The 15151-nt window shown below is 39.1% G+C and overlaps 1 protein-coding gene across 1 annotated transcript in view; it reads right to left on the reverse strand.

Moving 5' to 3' along the window:
• The window catches only part of CNTNAP2 (contactin associated protein 2), a 1144465-nt gene that overhangs the window by 610710 nt on the left and 518604 nt on the right, over window positions 1–15151 (reverse strand). Inside the window, exon 10 of the mRNA XM_065398395.1 lies at window positions 13087–13258. Coding sequence (XP_065254467.1) covers window positions 13087–13258 — 172 coding nt within the window. The remainder of the gene's footprint in view (window positions 1–13086; window positions 13259–15151) is intronic.

Genomic DNA, 15151 nt, shown 5'->3' on the forward strand with positions numbered 1-15151 from the left:
CTTCACTAAAACTATAATCAGTTCATTTTAAAAAAGTTGCAATAAAGTAATTAGTTTTTTAGATAAGTGGAACTGAGCTGCACCTCCCCCTAAAATCAAACACTGATTATACTATTCACAGGGAACAGCCTTTGCCTTCATTCTTCTTCAAGCTATGTCAAGTGCCACTAAATACACTAGTGCAAGCTCCAGATTGGTTGTGGTTGTCCCTATTCAAATGATACCATACAGAGCCAGCTAATCAAGAAAAAAGAAAACCAATACAAACCAAAACCACAAAATACACCCCCTCTCCCCCACCACCAACACATAAAACAGCTGCTGTTTTCATGGATCACTACGTATATATAGTGCACTATTCATATTCATTCAATGAGGCAAGGCACTATGTCCACTTGTCCACTTTATTTTTTAACTTTAGTAAGACTAGGCCAACAATGTTTTCTTCTGTTCCAAATTACGTAAATTAATTCCACTCATGTCCTTCCTTTAAACAAGTAATACTTCAATGTATTCTACTGGTCTAGCTTTAGGCAAAGAGCCCAATGCTAATGAATTCTAAAACACCTGGAAAACTGTTTCTTTTCCTCCTTAAGACCTTTTCAAGCTTCACTATGCAGCAGAACAAATGCCCTGGTTAGTGGGTAGAATAACTCAGTCACCTCCAGGTGATGACATTTGCACAGTGGAAGTTGTGCCCTCTCTCTTTCTTATTCACTGCAGATTTTAATTGATGAATTTGTTGCCGCTTGCAAGGAGTTATGAAAATATAAAACATAATGAACACCAAATACTATTTCCAGATCAGACCTACATTAGATAACTTTAGATATGACTTGGAATAGGGTACTTTTATAAAAAAAATACCAGGTAGTTAACAAAGTGAATAAATATAAAGGGCATAATTATCATAATTCTCCTTCTAAGGCTCAATTACATTGTTATGTCAAAATTATATTTACCCTCATTTAGTAGTGTCTTTACACTGCCAGACTGGTGTAAACAGACCTTTGTGTAAATGAGAATCAGGCTCAAAACACTTTTTCAAAGGGAGTTTATTAAAATCCTATGCTATTAAAGACCTACAAATACACTGAAAATTACCAAGTGTAATTCATTTAAAATGCTAAAAATACAGCTCTGTAATGATTCACCTGACTAGGGTATATACTGGTCATACAATACAACCATTGTTCAAAGACTCTGTACTTGTGCTGAGATAACTCTTTGGTGCAGTTGCCTACATATTCCTAGTTAATGGCAATTCTAAGGCAGGCAACCAGATTCATTAGGACACGACACTGTTGCAACATTTCCTAAATAAATTGCAGCATTTTTATTTGAACAACAATGTTAATATTAGTCGTTGTTGGAATAAACAGCTACTTTGGTAAAACTAACAAGGATAAAAAGTTTGTAATACGTATACAGCAGTAATAAGAAAATCCAACAATATCAGGAGCAGTGCTATATCATTTTACATCAATATGTCATTATTGAAGGTCCATTATTGAAAACAATCCTAACTCCCCCCCAAAAAACGAAAGCAAAACAACTAATTCAGACAACTACAGAGTTCCATTCCCACTCTTCCTCTTTCCCCAGCCATCACCCTCCCCCCAGGAGTTATTGGCCAAATGTGCTCACTGTAGCTGAATATGGAGTGTCTTTGTCCAGCTGGCTAGAAGAAAGGGGGGTTGTTTCCCTTTTTATGAGGCTCCCTCTGTAACTGGATGGGAGAGATGGGAGAAACGGGGAAGTTTCTCCTGGATGGAGAGGAGAGGACCAGGTGGATGGGATGTGGATCCTCCTTCTAGTCGCCCAGGAGAAGGTGGGTATTTGTACCTTGGGCACTTCTGGAGAAGCCCTCTCTCACGGAACTGTCAACCCAGCTATTGGGCAAATATATTTTGTAAATGTACTTAGTGTAGGGGTTCTCAAACTGGGGGTCGGGACCCCTCAAGGGGTCACGAGGTTATTATATGGGGGGTTGCGAGCTGTCAGCCTACACCTCAAACCCTGCTTTGCATCCAGCATTTATAATGGTGTTAAATATATAAAGAAGTGTTTTTAATTTATAAGGGGGTCGCACTCAGAGGCTTGCTATGTGAAAGGGGTCGCCAGTACAAAAGTTTGAGAACCACTGATTTAGTGCTTGGGGAATGTGCCAAATCTACAATCCTGCAGAACAGACTGCAAACTATTTGAGGCAGCGACTTGTCTTTTTGTTGTGTGTTTGTACAGCACATAGCACAACAGGGTCCTGGGCCATGGCTGGGGCTCCTAGGCAACACTGCAATAATAGTAAATTAATTAACAACAACAATGTCCTTTCTCCAAAGACCTGAAAATAGGGTTTTGTCAAAGTGTGTGTTTGTGTGTGTATACACAAAAGTCAATGTCAACAAACTTTTGACTTTCTGAATTTTTTTCAGAATGAGAAATTCCAGCATAAAGAGTTTCTGAATGGTGGGTCCCTCTCCATACTCCACACTCCACACACACATACACACTTTTTGCTGTTTCAGAATTTATGGCAGTTGAAAAACAGTAAGAAAGTGTGTGTTTGGGGGGAACCTACTTACAGTTTTCCAAATTTTTCCAGTTGGAAAGAAGTGAAAAAGTATGAGACACCACTTTTCACACCTTCTTGCTGTTCTCCAAGTAGAAAGTGGGTTTTCCTCACTTTTTTTGCCTGTGTACTAACTTTTTCTAGTTGGAAAGCAGTAAGAATGTGTGGGAAAGTGTGTTTTTCCCCACACTTTTTTAATTTTTCAAAATTTCTTTCAGGAAAACTGAAGTTTCCCATCAGGATAAAGGTAATTTTCCCATTCAAAATGCTGCAGCAAAAACATTTCCTATTTTCTCACCAGCTTTATACAACATGATCAGATGGCAGTTCAATGGCCTACGTGAAAATAACTTGATTGTGGTCAGTCTAGTTCTTAGTGGACAGATGTTCATCATATTGAAAGCATTAACACAACTAATACTACGATGCACTTTTGCTTCGGCTAAGAAACGAATTAATTAAGAACTTGAATAATTCTGTCCCTGCTAGAGGTGGATGAACGGAGGGCTTTAATCTCCATTCTAGAATCATTTAGAAGCAGTACATTCAATGCCTCCTCACTTGTGGGGGGGGGGGGGTGCAAATTATAACATCCTTGAAATGGATTCAGCATTCTCCCATCCACACAACCAGACGCTCTATCTACTCCCTCTTCCTGTCTTCCTCCTTTTGGGTGATCTGCTCCTGGGAGGAGAGAAACCTCATAGCAGGGTTTGCTCTTTCTTGAGCATGGAAACTGCAGTTTCAGTTGGCCCTTATGTAGGTCACACATGAGGGCATTCTTCTTAGTCCCCACCTACTGAATGACTACATAAATGGGGGGGGGGGGAGGGGAGCGTGATTTGGGGTCTCAATCTTATTCAAAAAGCCAGACACTGAAAATTTTTTTAAGATTACGTAATAATCAATTTTAAAGATTTGTAAATGGAGCTTAAATTTGATTAAAAAGGAACTTGCTACCTGTCAGAGATGATGTAGCCATGCTCATGCACTGGTGAGACTTACTGGATTACTTTATGTAAATGCATTAATTCAGTGTCTAATTAGCAACCACATGATCTAGAAAAGGTAGTTCTAGAGGGTTCAAGTCAATCAGATGTTGGCCTCCTATCACCACTACAGATGAGCAATATTCACCCAGAAAGGTTTGCCTGGCATGTTTTATTGGTTTCAACATGAAATTAGCGGAGAAACTAGACAACCAGCTCATCTCTGGGAATCATCATTTCCATACATCCGTACGATACTGGCCTACACCTATAGAAAGTTTTGCTGCTGTGAAGCTATATTTCACTTTCTATGTTATTTTGTATTTCTTTATGGTACACTGCCAGATTGTCATTAAAATCAACATATGTTATACATAATCTATAACAACATATTGAAAACTAGATTTTAAATACGTTTTTAGCATCTCATCATTGCTATCCAATGATAAAAAAAATCCATATTATCAGCCACTGCAAGGCCAGGAGCACTTAGCAACACTCCCAGGCTGCCAGGATAAATTAGCTCTGAGTAATAATTCCTGTTCAATGTCCTGTGCTAAAATCCTAATGTACAACTGTACCATCTGGATTATAACAACAAACTCAGTTTGTTAACGAGAAGTAAAGCAGGTATATAGGGATATGAGCTGTCACTAGTACAGTATGTTGATCATTGTGACAACAATGTGACTTACATTGCAAGTGTGTTTACAGATGAAGCTACCGTAGCAGGGAAGAAAATTAAAATATTATAGAGAGAAATCTGATTACTACTGTTACTGTTATTTTTAAACACGTTTTTTCTACTCCATCTTCAACATACACCCCTTCTCCATATTTGTAGGCTTGGTTTTTTATGTGCGTGTGTGTGTGTATTCTATTATACATACACATACGCCAGTGTATCACTAGTAAGAAAGGTAAGGTTTCTTAGTGTTGGAGTCTCACTGCAAAGGGGAACTTAATTAGTAGGTCTATGAAAAACAGCAAAATACCTAGTTAGAGGAAATAGGAAGAATGTCTACTAAAAAGCCACAAGCCTTTTTGTCAATTATAATTGTAATATTCTAATGTGCGGGCATTAGTATTTCTACTATTCTTTTAGTGTTCTAGAAAAAAAAAATATGGAATTTAAATTCAGAGGCCCTCTTCATAAAAGGTATGCAGTTGGTAGAACTTTGGGACTTCAACAAAAAATTGCTTTCAGATTGAATGAGATGCAAGAATTCAGAACATTACTCATCTTTTGTCTTATAGTCCTTATTTAAAAATGGCCTCTTCCTTACTACACAATCTGACTAACAATAAAAAATGCCACTTCAAGATATTTTCAACCGAATGACTGAAATCTACAGTAAGAATAATTCATTTTGACAGCTTATCTTTTTGCCCAGTGGGGGTCTTCACTCAAGTGTGGCCATGAAAGCAATTTCCATGTTGATGAAGATTGAAGCCTTTATCAGTTAGTGCCAAACAAGTGAAAAAAGACAGGAGGGTACCAGTATCACCGCCACACAAGTATCTACCCTTAAAAGGGAAACAAAAGTAAGCCTACATATAGTAATCATAGTATCTGGTGTTTTTTTTTGGTTTTTTTTTTAAAGAGACCCACACTTAACAGTGTTCTATAGGACAGAATGTTTTAATAGAACTACTTGTAAACCCCTATTTTCAGATGCTTATAACAAAGCCATAAAAATCCAGGATATCTGAAGCTTGGCATATCGCTTCTCAGTCAGCCCTGAAATAGATTTATTTAAAGTATAAGCAATAAAATAATAGATTTGGTCATTTTTAAATTAGAGAGAGTAGGCAGAGCAATAGCTTCACCTCCTCCTCATCCCTCACCACATAAAACAAAAATAAAAAAATATTTTCTGTATTCCAGTGATTAATTTTTTTTGTCCGGTTTGTGGAAGAATCATAGATGATTAGGGCTAGAAGAGACCTCAGGAGATCATCTAGTCCAACCCCCTGCTCAGAGCAGGACCAACCCCAACTAAATCATCCCAGGCAGGGCTTTGTCAAGCCTGACCTTAAAAACCTCTAAGGATGGAGATTCCACCACATCTCTAGGTAACCCATTCCAGGGCTTCACCACCCTCCTAGTGAAATAGTTTTTACTAATATCCAACCTAGACCTCGCCCACTGCAACTTGAGACCATTGCTCCTTGTTCTGTCATCTGCCACCACTGAGAACAGTCTACTTCCATCCTCTTTGGAACCCCCCTTCAGGTAGTTGAAGGCTGCTATCAAATCCCCTCTCACTCTTCTCTTCTGCAGACTAAATAAGCCCAGTTCCCTCGGCCTCTCCCCATAAGTCATGTGCCCCAGCCCCCAATCATTTTTATTGCCCTCTGCTGGACTCTCTCCAATTTGTCCACATCCTTTCTGTAGTGGGGGGGGGGGGTCCAAAACTGGACACAATACTCAAGATGTGGCCTCACCAGTGCTGAATAGAGGGGAATAATCACTTCCCTCGATCTGCTGGCAATGCTCCTACTAATACAGGCCAATATGCAGCTAGCCTTCTTGGCAACAAGGGCACACTGTTGACTTATATCTAGCTTCTCGTCCACTGTAATCCCCAGGTCCTTTTCTGGGGAACTGCTGCTTAGCCAGTTGGTCCCCAGCCTGTAGCAGTGCATGGGATTCTTCCGTCCTAAGTGCAGTACTCTGCACTTGTCCTTGTTGAACCTCAGATTTATTTTGGCCCAATCCTCCAATTTGTCTAAGTCACTCTGGACCCTATCCCTACCCTCCAGCATATCTACCTCTCTCCGCAGCTTAGTGTCATCCGCGAACTTGCTTAGGGTGCAATCCATCCCATCATTCAGATCAGTAATGAAGATGTTGAACAAAACTGGCCTCAGGACAGACCCTTGGGCACTCCGCTTGATACCGGCTGCCAACTAGACATTGAGCTGTTGATCATTACCCGTTGAGCATGACGATCTAGCCAGCTTTCTATCCACCTTATAGTCCATTCATCCTATCCATACTTCTTTAACTTGCTGGCAAGAATACAGTGGGAGACTGTATCAAAAGCTTTGCTAAAATCAAAATAGATCACATCCACCACTTTCCCCATACCTACAGAGCCAGTTATCTCATCATAGAAGGCAATCAGGTTGGTCAGGCATGACTTGCCCTTGGTGAATCCATGTTGACTGTTCCTGATCACCTTCCTCTCCTCCAAGTGCTTCAAAATGGATTCCTTGAGGACCTGCTCAATGATTTTTCCAGGGACTGAAGTGAAGTTGACCAGTCTGTAGTTCCCTGGATTCTCCTTCTTCCCTTTTTAAAAGATGGGCACTATTATTTGCCTTTTTCCAATCATCTGGGACCTCCCCCGATCGGTATGAGTTTTCAAAGATAATGGCCAATGGCTCTGCAATCACATCAGCCAACTCCCTCAGCACCCTCGGATGCGTTAGATACAGCCCCATGGACTTGTGCATGTCCGGCTTTTCTAAATAGTCCTTAACCTATTCTTTCACCACTGAAGGCTGCTCAATTCAACAGAAGCTGGAAAGCACAAACTGGTGAGGTATGTCAGTAACCTACATCATGTTTCGATTGGCCGTGTCTATTGCTTCAAAAAGAGTAGCAGAGTGTAAACACAGTTTTCTTTGTGTGCAGATGGATTTTGAAGTATTTTGTAGTAGTAGTAGTACTATTTGGGATAGATGGGTCTTTTAAAAATAGTTTGATATATAAGAACGGTCATACTGGGTCAGACCGAAGGTCCATCTATCCCATTATCCTGTCTTCCGACAGTGGCCAATGCCAGGTGCCCCAGAGGGAATGAAGAGAACAGGTAATCATCAAGTGACTCATTTCCTGTCACCCATTCCCAGCTTCTGGCAAACAGAGGCTAGGGACACCATCCCTGCCCATCCTGGCTAATAGCCATCCATGGACCTATCCTCCATGAATGTATCTAGTTCCTTTTTGAACCCTGTTATAGTCTTGGCCTTCACAACATCCTCTGGCAAGGTGTTCCATGGGTTGATTGTGCATTGTGCATTATTTTTTGTGAAAAAATACTTTCTTTTGTTTGTTTTAAACCTGCTGCCTATTAATTTCATTTGGTGACCCCTAGTTCGTGTGTTATGAGAAGGAGTAAATAACACTTCCTTATTTACTTTCTCCACACCAGTCATGATTTTATAGCCCTCTATCATATTCCCACTTAGTCATCTCTTTTCCAATCTGAAAAGTCACAGTCTTATTAATCTCTCCTCATATGGAAGCTGTTCCATACCCCTAATCATTTTAGTTGCCCTTTTCTGAACCTTTTCCAATTCCAATATACCTTTTTTGAGATGGGGCGACAACATCTGCACGCAGTATTCGAGATGTGGGCATACCATGAATTTATATAAAAGCAATATGATAATTTCTGTTTTATTATCTATCCCTTTCTTAATGATTCCCAACATTCTGTTCACTTTTTTGACTGCCGCTACACATTGTGTGGATGTTTTCAGAGAACTATCCACAATGACCCCAAGATCTCTTTCTTGAGTGGTAACAGATAATTTAGACCCGACCCCGTCATTTTATATGTGTAGTTGGGATTATGTTTTCCAATGTGCATTACTTTGCATTTATCAACATTAAATTTCATTTGCCATTTTGTTGCCCAGTCACTAAGTTTTGTGAGATCCTTTTGTAGCTCTTTGCAGTCTGCTTGGGACTTCACTATCTTGAGTAGTTTTGTATCATCTGCAAATTTTGCTACCTCACTGCTTACCCATTTTTCCAGATCCTTTATGAATATGTTCAATAGGACTGGGCCCAGTACTGACCCCTGGAGGATACCAATTTTTACTTCTCTTCATTCTGAAAACTGACCATTTATTCCTACCCCTGTTTCCTATCTTTTACGCAGTTACCAATACATGAGAGGACCTTCCTTCTTATCCCATGACAGCTTACTTTGCTTAAGAGGCTTTTATGAGGGAACTTGTCAAAGGCTTTCTGAAAATCTAAGTACACTATATCCACTGGATCCCCCTTGTCCACATTCTTGTTAACCCCCTCAAAGAATTATAGTAGATTGTAAAGGGAAATCATGCCTCACCAAACACCATGTTGACTTTTCCCCAACAAATTATGTTCATCTATGTGTGTGACAATTTTGTTCTTTACTATCATTTAAACCAGTTTTCCTGGTACTGAAGTCAGGTTTACTGGCCTGTAATTGCTGGGATCACCTCTGGAGCCCTTTTAAAAAATTGGCGTCACATTAGCTATCCTCCAGTCATTTGGTAAAGAAGCTGATTTAAATGATGGGTTAGAAGCTACAGTCAGTAGTCCTGCAATTTCACATTTGAGTTCCTTCAGAACTCTTGGGTGCATACCATCTGGTCCTGGTGACTTATTACTGTTTAGTTTATCAATTTGTTCCAAAACGTCCTCTAATGATGCCTCAATCTAGGATAGTTCCTCAAATTTGTCACCTAAAAAGAATTGCTCAGGTTTGGGAATCTCCCTCACATCCTCACCTGTGAAGATCTCTGCAAAGAATTCATTTAGTTTCTCCACAATGGCCTTATCGTACTTGAGTGCTCCTTTACGTCTCGATTGTCCAGTGGCCCTAATGGTTGTTTAGCAGGCTTCCTGCTTCTTAATTTTTGAGACTTTGACTAGTTGTTCAAATTCTTTTTTGGCCTTCCTAATTATATTTATACACTTCATTTGCCAAAGTTTATGCTCCTTCCTATTTTCCTCACTAGAATTTTACTTCCACTTTTTAAAGGATGCCTTTTTGTCTCTCACGGCTTCTTTTACTTTGTTGTTTAGCCACGGTGGCACTTTTTTGGTTCTCTTACTATGTTTTTTAATTTGGGGTATACATTTAAGTTGAGCCTCTATTATGGTATCTTTAAAAAGTTTCCATGCAGCTTGCAGGGATTTTACTTTTGGCACTACACCTTTTAATTTCTGTTTAACTAACTTCCTCATTTTTGTGTAGTCCCCCTTTCTGAAATGAAATGCTATAGTGTTGGGCTGCTGTGGTGTTTTCCCCGCCACAGGGATGTTAAATTGTATTATATTATGTATGGTCACTATTACCAAGTGGTCAAGCTATAATCACTTCTTGGACCAGATCCTGTGCTCCAATTAGGACTAAATCAAGAATTGCCTATCCTCTTGTGGGTTCCAGGGCTAGCTGCTCCAAAAAGCAGTCCTTTAAAGTGTCAAGAAACTTTATCTCTGCCTCCCATCCTGAGGTGACATGTACCCAGTCAATATGGGGATAGTTGAAACCCCCCATCATTATTGAGTTTTTTATTTTTATACCCCCTCTAGTCTCCCTGGGTATTTCACAGTCACTATCACCATCATGGTCAAATGGTCAGTAATATATCCCTATACACATGAAGCCTTACATCATATTTTCCAAAAAATCATTTGATTCCCTTTCTCCCAGTGTTTTTCTATTACTGAATTATTTTTCTTTCCTCCAGTTTACAGTGTAAAGGCCTGATTCTGATTTCACAATCATTTCATCCCAGTGTAATTCCACTGATTTCAGAGGAGTTATTATTTATTTACACTGGTAAATGAAATCACTATTCATCTATAAACCAGTGTGTAGACGCACCAGCTTGGGACACAAAACAAAAATAATAACAAAAAAAAAACCCGGAAGTCTAAGCTACAGATCTCTTCACATCCTTTTCTTCAGGGGTTAGATTTATTTCCAAAAATCACACACTGAAAAAACAGAACAAATCAACTCAAACTATGAAGGGCTATATTCCAAAGCACAGATACATTTCAGATCTATTAAAAATATAATTAAAATGGTTTTCCATCTCTAGAACATACATATTTCTCATGTGCCAACAAGGAAAATGAGGCTGTTTGAAAGTCCAAAAAGCATATATCGTATTTCCTTTTCTTTTTCAGAATATCTGCTGTCACTTTGAAATTTTGTTAGAATACTACTGGAAAAGAAATGGACAAAGCATTTGTTTCCTGGAAGCTGTGCAAAATTGTAAAAGCAAAATTATATAAACACCCTCAGTTTCACAGCAGACTAACAATTAGCAGGGTGGATTGATTTAAATCAAAGCAATTTAAGTTGCTGATTTTAATCATGATTTAAATCAGCAGGAAACTTTGATTTAAATAATTGATCTTATTAATATTTTGAATCTGTACTTTAGTAATTTTCTTTAAAAAGGTTGGTTTTGATTGATTAGTAAACCATCGAATCATGTTGGTTTGCAACCAAATATAAGCTGAACACTAAATTTGGTGAGGGTTATTCTGCTAAGCTGGAGGATACGCTATATCTATAAATATTTATTTAAGCAATTCTATAGATAAGCTTACATTTATTCAAATTCTTAACTTTTACTTTATGTTACAAAATGGTGAATGATATTTACTAGATTTTTTTTTTAACCTATGATTTATGTGTTAAGCTCTGGATGGAGAGTCAAATTCAATTGAAAATGCATAAAACAGCATTCTATTTTGATCTTAAATGTGCTGGATACATAAAAACAGTTTATCCATGTTTTGCATTTAAAATTCACTGATTTATTAAACAAATGAAGCATTATCTGAAGTAAATTAATTGAGCTGATTATTTCTGGTTACCATATCCTTCAAGATTTTCTATCTAGAAGATCTCACCCTCTCACACCTTGTTTTTATTCATATTCACGGGAGGAGGAAAACAAGCTTTCCTGCTTCTTCAGCTCCCAGTCTGTTTCTTAACTTTGAATGACCTAGTCATTGAACTGAACTAGTTGAATAAAATGAAATGAAGATATTCTCTCTGCACCTGCAGCAGAGACTACTGTTGTTAAAAGCTGGCGTAGCACTTCCACAGACTCTGGTTCGAGATGCTTAACCAGTGACTGCCACTACATCAGTGGTTTGGCTTTCTTTAAAACTTGGCAACATTTACTAATTATTTTTGTATTTTATTTAAATGCTTTTAACAGATTATAATATGTTTAGGGCTTAACATATATTGTCAATTTCAAATCATTTTAAAAGATAAACCTTTTTTTAATTTAAATGAAAAAATCTGTTTTTAATTTTTTTCCTTTTGTAGAAAAGAGTATCGGTTTTTATCCATCCTGGCAACTGAGCTAAATGCATGCAGAAAGTCACAGCCATTTCCATTAGGGGCCAAGATAGTTGGGTTATGTTAGACATTGCTCCCTTTCCTTATTTCACTAGGAAACAGGAAGACGGGAAATGTTTTTAAACAGATAGCAATAAAAATGAACATACATAAGTGCTTGAAAGACCTGGGTTCAGAGTAAGCATCTGCCTTAATTATAAATTCACTTTGTTACTTTGTGCCAGAACCTGCATTATTCTAGCAAAGCTTTTGTATTTATTACATGCACATGTGTGGGGATGTGCACCATTATCTTCCTCTGAGGAACGCCTCATATTACAGCCAAGTTCCAAGAGACTGCTCATCCACAGCATACTGGATCTCAAGATTCAATTTATTCACCTTGGGGATGAAATTGCTTGTTTCTTTAAGGTGCCAGCACACTGATTTAGTCCCTTTAAATCATCTGTATTTTTGCTCTTGTGGCCTGACACTAACTGGTTCTTTTATTCTGTTTAGGAAACAGAAGTAAATCTTTATGGACTATTCATACTTACACTTTTCCAGTACAATGAACTGCAATGTATCTAATAGTTTGTTTACTCAAGAAGTAGAATTCCACAGGTACCCATTCTTTATTTTTCGTTTTCTAAAAAATGGTCCTATCTAAAACTCTATGCACTTGTACAAATTATTTACCACATTACATTAAAATCTACTATGACCAATGACCACATCAAAACCCTGCTAAAAATTCTACAGTCCCCAACTCAAACCATCCCTCGGGAAAAGCTTGGAGAAATAGGCAAGGTGTGCAGTAGCCCAGAAGGTTAACAAATGTTGGCTCTGCTGGACTAACGGGGATCTTTATTTCGCTTTAAATTTAGTAAAATTTGGATTTATATTATAGTCACCCAATGGCAAGCCAGAAGAACAAAAACTATGTTATAAAAGAGATAACATCCATTCCTCAGACTTCCCTAAAAACTTCACAAATAACTCCACCCCACTACAATATGAAGTCCTACAAAATGGAGTCTCCTCACAGCTTCACAAATAACTCTGCTGCCAGCAGGATTCTGAGTGCAATCTCCTTGGGACATCTATATTTCTCATATACCCCACAGTACTTAGAATAGGATTTTAAAAGTTTGACTCAAAACCAAGATAACTTTCACAGATTTTTTGCTGAAACAGTTACGTGTTTGAATAAACCAGAATCAACTATATGACATTACCTTTTCCAGCTACATCTCTAATAGTAATAACCTATCCAAACAGACAATAAGGGCCACACAGAGGCCCTATGAACCACATGGCTTTTAGGAAAAGGGAGCCCCCCCCCCCCCCCCATATCATTGTGTGCTTTCAGAATCTTCAGTTTTAAACTCTGTTGGTTATTGTCAATGGTTACTCCCTTACTTACCTGTCAATAATGGCACACATATCAATGCTGACATTGGCAAAGCTTCCCAGTTTGCCTTGCTCCACTGCATGCAAATCCACCAGTTGATCATCCACGTGAATAAACTGCATGCATCCTTGGAATGAGAGCTGGAGCAGGGAACGATCCGAGTCATTTGTTTGTGTAAGGAACCCTGTGGAGCAGAGAAAGCAAGAGCATTGTTAACTTCCGTGGATGTTAGAACTCAAAGCTGCACTTTTCCTGTTACCAAAGACAGTGTCCTGGCTATGTGGGAAGAAAGACAAAATGCAAGGGATGTAGTTTAATTAAGTTGCAACTCTACTAGCTCATCTGGGAATCGTCCAGTAATAACATGTACAGTGCAGGTCACGATTCCTTCCTTAATTGTTTCCACGTGGTGGAGGGCTGCCTTTAGCCTTAGACAACTGGTCCCCAGCCTGTTGCTGGGATCAAGCACCTTCTCCTACTCTGAGGGTTAAAGGGCTGGGGAAAGAGGGTTTTATCTTCTCTGTACCTAACATAGGAACCCTAACCCTATTTCCCAGTTTCTTCAGGGGATGCCTTCCTCCTAAGTCCACTTCCAGCTCTGATTTCTTAGGGAACCTGACCCCCTATGGAACGAGTACCTGTACTAGACACCTGTCACCTGCAAAATTGTCAGATCTTGAACCACAGTACTACCTGACTGACCCAACCAGGTCCCTGAGCAGCTGTGAAACCCACCCCAATCTGGCAGTAAGGCAAATAAAGTTCTTCCTAATCCCAAAAAGGTGACTGGTGCAATGCCAACAGCAGTCCCAAACCTTATGCTAATCACAGAGGTGAGAATGCAGGTGTGAGAGGGGGTTCAAGCTGGAGGGGCAAGGTTTATATACCCTCCTCCAGGTGCATAGGGCCAATAGCTTACCTGAGCCTTACTGGCCCACCCACCTACTCAGGTAATGCCTCACCTGTTCCTGACCATCTCCCTTCTCCAACCCCCCCAGGACAAGGACACTAAAAGGGCCACTCCCCCCCGCAACAATCCACACAAAGCCTTTGAGGTTGCAGTGGTTGCATTCTGAAAGTAGTTCCTTTTTTCAATCAAAGTGGAGCCTACTTGACAGCCTGTGATACAGCAAAAATATATTTTTACAGGGAAAATTATTCCTTTGGGTATAACAATAGGATGTGGAGGAAACAACTGCTCATGATTGCAGTTGTATTTTATTTCCGGGGGGGGGGGGGGGGGAGGCAATTATTACAGGGCAACTTCATATTTCCTAAACACACATTTTAACAGCCAGGATCAACCAAACAATACTTTATGAAGGCATTAGAAATTATTCAATATATTCTTAAAGAAATAAAGGCCCAGATCTTCAGCTGATGTAAATCAGTATTGTTCTGTTTACTTCAAAGGAGCTATGCTTATTTACACCAGCTAAGGATCTGGCCCCCTGTGGTTTCCTTCTCCTTTTCCCCCAATACTCCTTGATGATAGCCTCAGAAAGCCCAAGAACAGTCCAGATTAGTCCAATCAAGTTGCCATCCTCACCTCTCTGTTCCCCTCCTCCCTTCCCTACTCATGTAAAGAAATGAAACACTGGTAGAAAGTTTCAATTCTATGTTTTCCACTTTTAAATATATTTTACATACCAAATGGCCAATTTTAAACTTTTTCATTAAACCACAATAGCTGTGAAAATTACACAGTTCTAGTCACATTCTCCTATCGATCAAAGAACATCGTATATATAATCCTTTGGAGGTAGGAGGGTGGTGCCTATCATGGACTGCATTCTTGTCAGATTTCCTTGTTCATAGTACAAGCTCATATCTGTTCCTCTCTAAAAAGTATTATGGGTATGCTATATTGGAGATATACAGTAATATGATGAAACCTTGAAAGATACCCAGAGATCAACACTTGAAATATTTGATCATTTTACCCCTTCACCTAGTTCTGTTCTTAAAAGAAAAAACAACCACCAACCTACCTTTTTACTCTGCAAAGGCACTATAGAATAATGATGATTGCTTTGTACTTATGTAGCCCTTTCTATCAGGGATCTCAAAGCACTAT

Source organism: Emys orbicularis, chromosome 2 (assembly GCF_028017835.1).
Source record: "Emys orbicularis isolate rEmyOrb1 chromosome 2, rEmyOrb1.hap1, whole genome shotgun sequence".
In the NCBI taxonomy this organism is placed as follows: domain Eukaryota; kingdom Metazoa; phylum Chordata; order Testudines; family Emydidae; genus Emys; species Emys orbicularis.